This window comes from Eurytemora carolleeae, unplaced genomic scaffold (genome assembly GCF_000591075.1).
Source record: "Eurytemora carolleeae unplaced genomic scaffold, Eaff_2.0 scaffold470, whole genome shotgun sequence".
Taxonomy (NCBI): domain Eukaryota; kingdom Metazoa; phylum Arthropoda; class Copepoda; order Calanoida; family Temoridae; genus Eurytemora; species Eurytemora carolleeae.
The window spans coordinates 206622-218504 of record NW_019402183.1 but is presented as its reverse complement, the minus strand read 5'-3'; the positions used below and the strand labels follow the sequence as shown (position 1 = coordinate 218504).

Below are 11883 nucleotides of genomic sequence, written 5' to 3'. Positions count from 1 at the left end.
ATAACAGATATAATAACAGATATAATAACAGGTATAATAACAGATATAATAACAGATATAATAATTGTGAGAAAAAGTTTTATATTACAATTTAGGAAAAAAGATATAACAAAAAGTTTTCATTTAGAATTGTCACAATCCCATTTTTATAAATACGAGAATAAATATCTAAGATTACTACAATAAAAAGGCCTCAGACCGAATTTAATAATTTTTAACCACGTCGCTGATCCGCAAATCACCGGTTCAAATTGCGCACTGGATCAAATCTTGAAGAACTGATTTAAATTTTAAGTTGAACCCCGTCTTATGTTTGAACTGTGTCTCATGTTTGAATCACGTTTCATGTCTGAACCACGTCTCATGTTTGAACCGCGTCTCAAGTTTGAACCGCATCTCATGTTTGAACTGCGTCAAAATGCGGTTCAAATTCTTTAAATTTGACCTCTGGAAGCCTTGTTTACAACATATATATACATTATAATAAATATACTTGGATTGGATAACGCCCCAGGCAAGAATTGACCAAATCTAGGATTACCCAAAATGGAAAAGATTTTGATTACTTAGATGAATATATCTTTATAACTTATTAAAATTGTGTACATATTGATAGTGAATAAGAAAAAATGGATAAAAGATAACAGACTAAATATTTCTACATTGGCTTCAAAAACCCATCTTTTTTGTGTGTAAAATAAAATAATCATCATCTTTTTAATTTTTTTTTACATCAAAACTAATTCATAGATGGATTAACAAATACAATGTTAACAATTATGCAAGATAGGATTATGATAAAATGGCGTACATAATTAATTTTAACAACCAATCAGAAGAAGGGAAATTTCAATCACAATCAATGGAAGAATTTTAATCGGCAAGAACCTGCAGCAGGGATATCCAAAGAGAAGATTAAAAAGAAAATTAGNATCAAAATTTCAAATATTTGTCTCTATCAAAATTCGATCGTCATTAAATTTTTTAAAATTTTGAAAATCCGCGAAATTTTTTGTAAAAATCCGCGAATTATTTTTGTTTAGTTTTACGATGTACACAAAGAGAACATGTTTACAATTAATTTAGAAGATGGGCGCGAAGCGCCCTCTAAGGCTAGAAAGAAGGGCGCGAAGCGCCTTGAATTTCTAGTTATCAATAATTAATTAGAATAATCATTATTAAAAGGTATGAAAATATATATTTTTGATACTATTACTAAATCATTATTATTAAAAGTATATTAAAGATACTTTTATTGTAATATTTAAATTATAAGAAATTGAAATACCTGCAATCCCTATTCCCCCAGCTCCCAGAACTGGGCCTGAATCATATAGATTTTGTTAAAATTCATCTATAAATAAGTAGATATCTATCTATTAAAAGTATATAGATAGCTTTTACTAGTAAAACTAGTTGCAGTGACTAAGTTCATCCACTCTTCTTATGCTCTATTTCAAGCTTAAAGGAACTGAGTCTATAACTAAAGAATGTGCGAATTTTAAGTTCGAGGTTAAAAGTTCTGTAAAATAATGAATAACTACTTAAATATTAAACTTTCTCAATTTTAAATTTGAATTTCCCAGGAAAAATCTGAACCAATAAGAGAAAAGGATTTACGGAGAATTATTACGTAAGTATCGGTATTTGGCTATCAGCTGTTTTTTAAATTTTAATTTATTTACGTGACGGAAAACAAAACATAATTCCAGTTACAACCTTATTTTGGGTTTACGTGCAAACATTAATTAATCTAAAACGTGAAATTTAATAAAATCAAGGTTAAAGTTCAGGTTTAAATTAAGTCAGAAGTGGCATTTAACCACGAACTTAAAATTTAAGTCAAAACTTTTCGTTCTTTAGTTTTAGACTCTGGTTTCCATTATGTTTTTACAAGGACCAGATTTTAATAACTGGAGATTAGTTGCCGAACTATCCACCCACCACCACACTATGGCTCAAAGTGTTTAAAAAAAAGGAAAAAATGAATTTAAAAAAAAAATTCACTGCATTTAATTACCTAAACTTAAATTACATAATTACTTAAACTTGAACGTGATGTCTTGGGGAAATAAATCTGATTTTTATTTTGCATGTAAAGGGGAAGTGGTTCATGATTTTTTTTTTTTTAATGAAATTGCTAGCTGAAATGTTCACAACTTCTTCTTAAGGTTGAAAAAATAAGGAAAAAGTTGTAATGTTGTTTTTCCTTCTTGTCTTCATTACACATCAGCTAAACAAAAGTTTGACGAGACAAAAATATCAAAAGAACATTAACTTTTAATTTTGGAAAACATTTTTAAACTTATGTTGAAATTTTTTTTCAAATATTTTTTAACTTAGAAACTAAGAAAGTAATGACTGTGGCAAACTGAGGGGCAAATTACAACTCTTTGAATGTAGAAACTTTATGAAAAATTACAGTTGCCAAAAGTCATCTCGAAACTGCATATTAACCATCCTGGGGGGGCGGGGTATGCACTATGNTTCTGCATTAAATACATGTATCAAATAATTTGTTTCATAAAAAAAATTTGAAATAGATAAATTGATAAAGTTGAAAACAGTTGCCAAAAGTTGCCGCTTTTTTAGCTTAACTATTTAAATATTGCAAAAAATGAACATTTAATGCATATTTCTCAAATTACAAATTAGATTTAGGTATTTAGATTATCTCTCAAATGTCATATGAATAACTAACATTTTGGTAAATAAAATTTAACTTGGTCTTGTTATTTGTCATTCTGCATGCTAATCAGAATGCATTCTGGTGAATTATAACACGAAAGTTATAGGTTTATCAGTCTAAAAAACACTGGTTTGGGGTTTGCACTGTAAATTTGCATATTTGAATCAAACACATAGTTCAATAAGAATTCATTAAGCATTTCAGTTCTTTTCGGTCAGCATGCATCTAAAATGCCAGCCAGAATTAAAGAAGCTAAATCTTATTATTTTATTAATCCAAATGGGCATTGTGCAATATGCATCTTTCAGAATATTTTTGAACAATTTGATTGGCCAGCATGCATCATGCATACCCAATTGTATAAACCTCAACGTTGACCTTAAAATCGTTGCAGTGAACCAGAAAATATAAGTCTATAGTTCGGTGGATATTTTTCAAAAAATTTGACAGCATGCATCTAGCATGCCGAACAGATTGCACACAGCTAAAATTTTACCCAATAAACGGATTGCTTGATGGCAAAACAGAAGGTTGCCACACATCTATTTTTACATGCGATGCATCCCTCATGCATGCTGAATAATGAACACCATGCATGCTGATTTCTTAACCCAAAACATGTTATTTCTGAGATGAGATTTTAGAAGTTTAAACCTGACAAAAACCCGGTCTTTTCGTCTGCTCAGACCCAAGTAAAGCTCAATTCAAGACCTGGGTTTTGGATGGCCTTGAGTTTAGTAAAAATCAACCATCTTGGGTTTTTTTCTCTTTAAGGCTCGAGGCTTCAGCCGCTGATGATCATAAATTTCGTAAAATATATTTGTACATTTAAATTTCGGGAATTATTTGTGGTGTCAAATTTTATTAAATATATAAAACAATGTATCTACATTAAGTTTGAATTTTCGAAATGTACACAGTTGATCTGACGGCATTCTGTCTGCTACAGAGAGAAAGCTTGCTAAACAGTCTATCATTGGTCGAATCAGAACCAATCCTGACTTGGGTTCTTTCTAAGCCCGAGTTTGGGTTTTACTCGGATTTAAGCTTTCAAAATCTTATCTCTGGTAAAAATTTTGCAAGCAGCCAAGCATTAATTAATTGTTTCCGTTTTTTTGACACAGTGCGTCATTTTAACTACTTTCCCAGTACAGGCTACAGAAAGGATAAAATTCTGAATTATCAAAATACATTGTTTAACTGTGTCATGTAGTTCAACAACTACTCACAATTAAGTTTGACCTCAGTAAATAGTACTTCAGAAAACCTACCAAGTACAGATCCTGAAGCACTTGTAGCTGCTATTACAGCAATTCCTCCAGCTATCACTGCTTTGGGATCAACACCCTACACACAAAGTAATTTCAAGTGACTATACATTTTAAGAGGGATATGTATGGTTCACAACAGTACCCTTATAAGATCTGCATACTGACTGCAGTACTGTACGTACTGCAGCCTGATTCTAGAACAATCCACCTTAGAGTTCTACAACATGATCAATAATGTGGAAGATATGGATGTTTTCCTAAGCCCAATTGAATTTTTAACCATTTGACAAAAAGAACAGGGAAAATTCCATCATCGCATTAAGGTTTATAGGGTTGCACTGCACTGTCTTGAAAAAAAGTCCCGGGAATCTAAAACTCGGAACTTTATTTCCAGTAACATTTTGTCCTAGGACTTTAGAAATTGAGACTTTTTATTACCAAAGTAGTTATTGCCAGGTTTTTTTTCCAGAAAATTTTTTTCCTGTGACTTTCCTGTGACAAAAGGCTCTCAGTATACAGCTTAGACGCGTTCGAAAATCGGGAATATATTAGAAATATTTAAAGTTATATTTACCCTGCAATTGTTGGCGCAGATTGCCGGTTCATTCTTTGTATCATTGCACTGTAAAAAATAAAACATTGAAGTTTCAGTGTAGGATAGGGTGTCCCCAAAAATATGTAAGGGTGCGGCGAAAATTCCCCAACCTTTTGGAATTGTGTACAGTGAATCCTAGATATATGAATACGTAGACCATCATAAGTTTTTTGATAATTCTAAAGAAACTACTTTTTATTTTTAATTCAAGGTAAATTAATAGCCCTGAAATATGAATGCAATTGTTATATTAATATGAAACTCATTTTTCCGCGGCATTTGATCTTAAATATGTAATACGACATAATAAAAAACTCTTGCTATGTATTCATATATTTGGGATTCATTGTTGAAAATGATGAAATCAAGAAAGATTGATTCTATTGTAGAGCTAACTATAATTCTCCCTATATATATACCATTACTTTTGTGAATTCCCTTATGAACGGAGAGACAAAAGCAGAACACCAGAAATTAGAAAAATAAATAATTACCCGCCAAACATTGTAGGAGTATCCTTCAAATTCTTCAAGCTTACACTCAAAATCTGTTGAACCAAATTTTCCAAATTGGCATTGGCGAACTTGTTGACTTTTTACAGATAAACTCTTACAGTCAGTCTTATTTCTATCGTTCTTGCCACCAATCTGAACAAACAAAAAAGGTAAGCTTCTAAATTTTTTTCTTTTTCAAAATTCAGACTCATAAAAAACCTGTTGAAATTAATAAGGAATTGACTCTTCGCCACAAACTCCGATTTTCTAATCCCAATATCTTTGGAACCCAATTTCGTAAACCTTTGATATTTCAAACTTATATTTTTTGATCTAAAAAAGTCATAGTTTGAAATTTCAAAGGTTTACGACGTTGGAATCCAAAGATATAGGGATTAGAAAATCAGAGTTTGTTGCAAAGAGTCAATTCCTTTGTCTAAAAAGATAAACCTTGAAACCAGCAAATGGCCTTTTATAAACTATGCAAAATATATATCTCTTTCAATTTTATCAAACCTGTTATAAACCTTGAAACCAGCCAATGGCCTTATATAAACTATCCAAAATATATATCCCTTTCAATTTTATCAAAAAGTTTAACTTACTGGTATAGAGCAGGATCTAGGCTTCTTCCAACCATATGGGGCCTGAAAAACTCTCTTACTAATTTTATCCCGCTATTTATTATTCTATCTAAGGCTATAATTGGCTGAGAAACTGAGTGAGAGGACTCAAATCTACATATTATATGATCTCAATATAAAGTAGTGTAATGTAGAGGATTAAAGGTGTAATGATTTTTCAGCTTAGAATTATCAAATTTCAAGTATATTCACCTTATATCCATACTGTTCTGCAACCCAGTCAAGATAACATCTAGCATCTACAGACATAATTCAAACCTTGCTCTTTTCAAGATTTTTCAGACATTTTTTTGTTCAGATACAACCAGACAAACATCTTTCTAATGATTGAAACATGACTGTCATGGCCCGCAAAATGAGGCAGGATCATTGAAAAAAATTCATAAAAATAGATTTAATTTGTTTCCTGTGAAAACTCCCGGATTACTTGACTTCAGATTAAAAAATTCAATGTCTATACCCTGAAAAAAAAATATTGTTTTAAATATTTCCCTTAACTTTAGGATATTAGATATATCATTTAAAATTTTAATTTGAAAATAGGTCCAACTGAGGCCAAATTTAAAGAATTTGAGCGGCGGCTCAAATATGGTTGGTTTCACTTAAAAATGCATTCAATGTTTCAAAATTAAGGCCGGTGCTCAATTGAAACCGGTTTTTGGCGGAATAAGACACAGCTCAAATTCATGAAATTCGGACACTGTACATTTAAGGAATTGAAAATACTAAAAAAACTAGTTTTAAGATTTTAAAAATGCAATAAAACTTTTTACCGGATATCTGGCACTTGCTCTTCGACTCACAGTGGTCTGGTCACATCCTAAGGACAGTTACTTTTTCAAGCAACTGGTTTTTTGAAAGTGAATTAAAACAATACTTCAATTGTACACAACACCCTATTTACAACAGTTACCTTTGTAAAATTGTATTGTATTTATTTTTAAGGTATCATTTATGAGGATGATATAATTGTTTTTCTGGCGTTAAAAGGCATAACATCTCTTACAAACAGAGGTCGAATTTAAAGAATTTGAGCCATGGCTTAAATTTGAAATATGGCTGCTTCCACTTAAAATACTATTCAATGTTTCAAGATTTAAGCCGGTGCTTAATTGAAACCGGGTTTTTGGCGGATTTGAGACGCGGCTCAAATTCATTAAAATTGGACTCTGGACTAACAAAATATGGCTGAAAATTATTTCACACCTATTAGTTGATATATTTAAACTTATATATATATTTGTTATTTTGAACCTACCTTTGGACATAGACAGTGTACCCACCCAAGAAAATCTTTGGTATTCTTCTGTTCCTCTTTTATTCAATCTCCGGACTATCGGAGAACCAGAGTTTCCAAACGTAAGACAACTAAGAAAAGGATAATTTTAGGACCAAACCTATTTATGAATAAGAATTTGTTAATGATACTCATTTTAGGTAATTGACTTTAAAATCTAGAGGGCTGAGTACCTTTCTTCTTTATCATCTTTATAGCATGTGGTTGCATGAGGATAATAGGTATCTGATGCCATCCAACCAGGATCAGAACATGGAACCTGAAAGGTATTAATTATCTTAGAGATTAGGAACACAAAACTGTAAAGCCATCCATACTGTTCAACAATTTCACTGAGGGCCTGCATATTGGTCAACATTTTTTAGATAAATGAAGCATTTTGAAACAACCGTCATTCTTTTCATTTAAATTAGAAGACAGCACTTAGATATTTAAAGTTTTGGATCTCCCTCTCAGTAGTGCAAGCTAAAACAAAATGGATCTTCTGGATGCAGATTCAGATCCTAATCATCAGAAAAGAAAATAATTACCTTTGTCAATAATGTTTCTTTCGTAAGCATATTATCGAATATATATTTTGCCAGATTTGTTAGAGCAGTTTTGAACGTAGGCTCTGGGTCAACCCATGCAGCAAAAATCCCCTAAAGAAATAAATAAAAATATATTTAATAGATACAAAATGGAGACTGAGAAACTTAGAAAAAAGCAAGGAAATAAATACAGGAACGCCCAACTCAGATACACAAACATTGTGCACTGTACTCTGTGGGAGGAATGTAAACAAACCAAGTGCCCCCACAGAAGTTGAAGGGAAAGAATTAAAGCTCTGATGTGATTTTACAGTCCAACAAAAAACAAGTTATTATATCAATTTAGAGCAAATACTTATGATTTTTTGGCTTTCTGGTCAATATGGAAAATACAATAGAAATATATTCTTATTCCACCCCTTAGGCCCTTTTCCCTCAAAAATGATGCTTTGCCCCTGAATTCTATGTTTTAATCTCCTCACACTGCAGTACACAGATCTGACGCATCAGATATGGCGGTTCCTGGTTTTTATATTTCTTGGAAAAAAGAAAATTTTTAATTTTTGGTTTAGGATTATTGAAACAAAATTTAACATACAAGAATAGAAGTACTTACATTTTCATTATAATATTCATTATCGTCAAGTACGGGTAAGCATGCGGGCACAATGTTTCTGGTTTTTGGATCCAACTGAGGTACTAAAGCCTACAGATTAAATGTTTAAAAGGACTGTAAGCCTAATGTTAAGTGAACCTCATTGAAAAAATGGCCCACGCACCTCTGACCCTTTAGTAAAAGTAAATTCTAGTTAATACATTTTTTAACATTAAAGAACAACTCTGAACTCTGTTTGATTAGGGCATTAATTCTAGGGTGGAGTAAAGTTAATACATTTTTTAACTGAACTCTGTTTTTCGGAATAACTTGAACAATTGACTATCAATTCATGAATAAAGGGAATAAACTGAATACTTTAGAGTTTACTTTAATTTCAGAGAGCAAAATTTTCAGATTTAACCCTATTCCTGCTGGGAGGATGGGTTCAATTTGACCCCACCTGTAGTTTTTTTTAAATAACTCAAAAAGTATTGGTCTTTCGGAAAAGCTAGAGAATTCTTGTACTCATGAGTCATGCATAAATTACAACATTTTGTGGCATAAAACCATTCACCTGTGGGTTTGATACATGATATACAGAAATATCAAATCCTTCAATGGGACCCTTACTTTCATCATAGCGGGGATGGTTGGTTATCTAGGAAAAGAATATTTTTTAATTTAGATTTAAATTCAAATCAATCTTACATCAGTTCTGAAGTTTTCTTATATACAATTCTTTTAAAATTTTCAGATTTAGCTTTTTGTCACTCTGATTTTCTAATCCCTTTATCTTTGGAGTCCCATGTTGTAGACCTTTGACATTTCAAACTATGACTTCTGTTAGATCAAATAATATAAGTTTGAAATGTCAAAGGTTTATGACATTGTGTTCCAAAGATATAGTGATTAGAAAATCATAATTTGCGGCAAGGACTCAATTCCTTTATGATTGTTATCAGTTTGTGAAGCGTTATTTGAGAACAATATCAATATATTTTGAAAAACTTGAAAAATCGTTCTACCTAATTTATTCAGTTTCAAATTTTTCTTTAACAAATAATGCTTCTAATTTTCTCCTTTCTAATTTGTTGCTGGTCCAAAAAGGATTTGACATCTTCAATGAAACAGTTTCTGCCTTAGCTTTAGAGAGAAAAAAAGTATTTATTGTCTCCACAAATATTCCTCTAAAGTGGGGTTTTTTAAATCCCCGTCATTTGTAAATCTACCTTCTCAATTTTAAGAACAACCTCTTCCTCCTGGCTGAACTCTTCTGGAGTTAGTTCAAGGGAGAATTCTCCGCAAACTATAAAAATTCATGGATATCAACACTGCCAAAAGTGTAGTTCAAATTGTCAATTTTTTCTCCCTTTGGAATAAGATATTCTCTGTAGCCCATGAAGGTTGAATGTACACACAGCTATAGTGCTAGGTGCGTTCCTACTTAAAAAACAATAAATTTGTTTTGTTCCATTTTGTTTATTCCCGTGAAAGAAGTATCGTGCCCAGGAACAACGCCCAGCTATAAGGGCTGGGCGAGTTTCTACTTTTTTGGTACCATCCTGTTCCATACCATTGTGTTCCGTACCATTGTGTTCCATACCATTGTGTTCCTTACCATTGTGTTCCGTACCATTGTGTTCCGTACCATTCTGTTCCGTACCACTCTGTTCCTTACCATTCTGTTCCCTACCATTCTGTTCCATACCATTACTAATAGCTACATTACTAATAGCTACATTATTAAGATTGCTAAATTTTAATGTTCCTTACCAATTTGCAGATCTTCTTTTAGAGCCGGGCGCAGCTCTGCATTTTCTCCTTTGTTTGGTCCACAGTAAGAGCTTGTCTATAACAATTAATATTTGAACAAACAATTTTTGTGATAATGAATAATATCATGCATACAATACTCATAATCTCGGTGAAGTGTCGAGTATTGATCTTGACATTCACAATGCAAGAGCTCCTAGATTTGAACTGTAAATAATACTGAATACCTTTTGGGATTTGAGTTTACTTTGCTAACCCATTTACAGTTTTATTTCGTAGAACATTTTTAAACTAAGCTTTAGTTTAAAAGATGTGATTAACACAGTGCATATGTTTTTTGTATGAGCTAGGTTTTCATAGTAAATTTGAAATATTTATTGTTGAAAAAGATTTACGTCTCTACAAGTTCCAGGTTCACCCAATTTTCTGCAGCAGCACATCTCCAGAGGTGGGCTGGTAGGGGATAGCTTGCAGATCTGGTTACAGTGAGCAGCCGACACTAATATGGTCTCCTCCGGGTATACTTAACAAATATTTATAAAAATTAGTTACAAGAGTATGGCTTGAAGTTGAGGATTAATTTACAATTTACATGTCGGCTCATGTCGGCTCAGGATCAGCCAGTCTGAAGGGTTTATTATTTATTATTGTTTGTTTAATGTTGTTTGTTCCAAAGTACCCTTTTACTGGTTTCTCATCAAGGATTGCAACCATATTCTTATTTTTGAGCTAAAACTTAAGCTGCAGAAACTATGTCAAGTCATTGATCGAGTGGAGGAGTAGAATTCTTATCAGATTAAATATGTATAGAGTCTTCATCTGCTTGTACACCCATACTCTATTTATATGTAATCTGACGATTCAACACTTATTCTACTCAGCAAAGAAGGTCTTACATTTTTATTTATTAAAGAGCATGAACAATTCACAATTCACAAGTAGAAAACAGCGCCTCGATCTTGGAACTCAATTATCAGTTAAAAAAATAAGGATAAGGATATCTAGATCATCTGTTATCAGAGCTGTAAACTTTAGAATGAGATATCCTTAATCCCGATTCTTAATCTGATTATCCAATGGACACACTTTTGATTTTCTTCTTAAACCATTCTTTCTTGGATATAGTAGAGAAAAATTAGAAACCGGTTTTTCTAAATTAGAGAGTTCCTCCTAATCTGGAATGGCGCGCAAAATTTCAAATTTATCGGCTTCATATATGTGACTCTGATTGGTTGAATTTTATACACTTTTCAGGATACAAGTACAAGATTAGGTTAGTCTTGATATTATGAAAAAGAGAGGATCATGCATTAATCTAGATATCCACCATTCTAAAGTTTTCAGCTCAGATGAATGTTTTAAAAGGGTACTTTGCGAATCATACATGCAACTTTGTAAATGAAATGTAATCTACACTTTTTTCCTTTTTTCAACCATTATTTTTTTCCAAAACAGCTTTATTTCAATTACATAACAATTAAAAATTGGCTGTTCGCTTAAAATTCGGGAAAATACGGTTCGGGTCTAAGCTGTTCTTGGGCCTTATTTACGGCTTGAGCTTTTGGATTCAAGCTGCATCTTATTTTCCACAGAGATGAGTTCAAAAAACGGTTTAATATTCTATTTTGCTGATTAGTAAGTGTCGCATTCCGGGTTTTTATGAGAACAATACTCAACATTGAGCCTTATTCTCGGGTCTAAGCTGTCATTGGGCCTTATTTACGGCTGGTTCTTAGGATTCAAGCTGCATCTTATTTCCACAGAGATGAGTTCAAAAAACGGTTTAATATTCTATTTTGCGGATTAGTAAGTGGCCCATTCCGGGTTTTTATGAGAACAATACTCAACATTGAGCCTTATTCTCCGATAAAACCAACCAAAGATCTTGTAGCTGTCAATCACATGACACAAGCTGTCGTCAGAGTTGGGTCGAAGATTGGGTCCTAAAGTCGGGTTTAAGGAATTACGACTGGAGTCGAAGTTTTTAAATCG

At 32.4% G+C, this 11883-nt stretch overlaps 1 protein-coding gene across 1 annotated transcript in view; it reads right to left on the bottom strand.

Moving 5' to 3' along the window:
• LOC111718191 (uncharacterized) overlaps window positions 1-10512 on the bottom strand; it is a 13461-nt gene extending 2949 nt beyond the window's left edge. Inside the window, exons 1-16 of the mRNA XM_023493718.1 lie at window positions 10287-10512; window positions 9892-9967; window positions 9348-9424; window positions 8693-8776; window positions 8137-8226; window positions 7521-7631; window positions 7164-7249; window positions 6952-7061; window positions 6467-6513; window positions 6100-6154; window positions 5886-5932; window positions 5655-5696; window positions 5050-5202; window positions 4535-4582; window positions 3961-4036; window positions 1289-1324 (exon numbers count right to left, since the gene is read on the bottom strand). Of these exons, the coding sequence (XP_023349486.1) occupies window positions 1289-1324; window positions 3961-4036; window positions 4535-4582; window positions 5050-5202; window positions 5655-5696; window positions 5886-5932; window positions 6100-6154; window positions 6467-6513; window positions 6952-7061; window positions 7164-7249; window positions 7521-7631; window positions 8137-8226; window positions 8693-8776; window positions 9348-9424; window positions 9892-9967; window positions 10287-10331 (1183 nt within the window). The 5' untranslated portion in view covers window positions 10332-10512. The remainder of the gene's footprint in view (window positions 1-1288; window positions 1325-3960; window positions 4037-4534; window positions 4583-5049; window positions 5203-5654; window positions 5697-5885; window positions 5933-6099; window positions 6155-6466; window positions 6514-6951; window positions 7062-7163; window positions 7250-7520; window positions 7632-8136; window positions 8227-8692; window positions 8777-9347; window positions 9425-9891; window positions 9968-10286) is intronic.
• Window positions 10513-11883: the final 1371 nt, after the last annotated feature.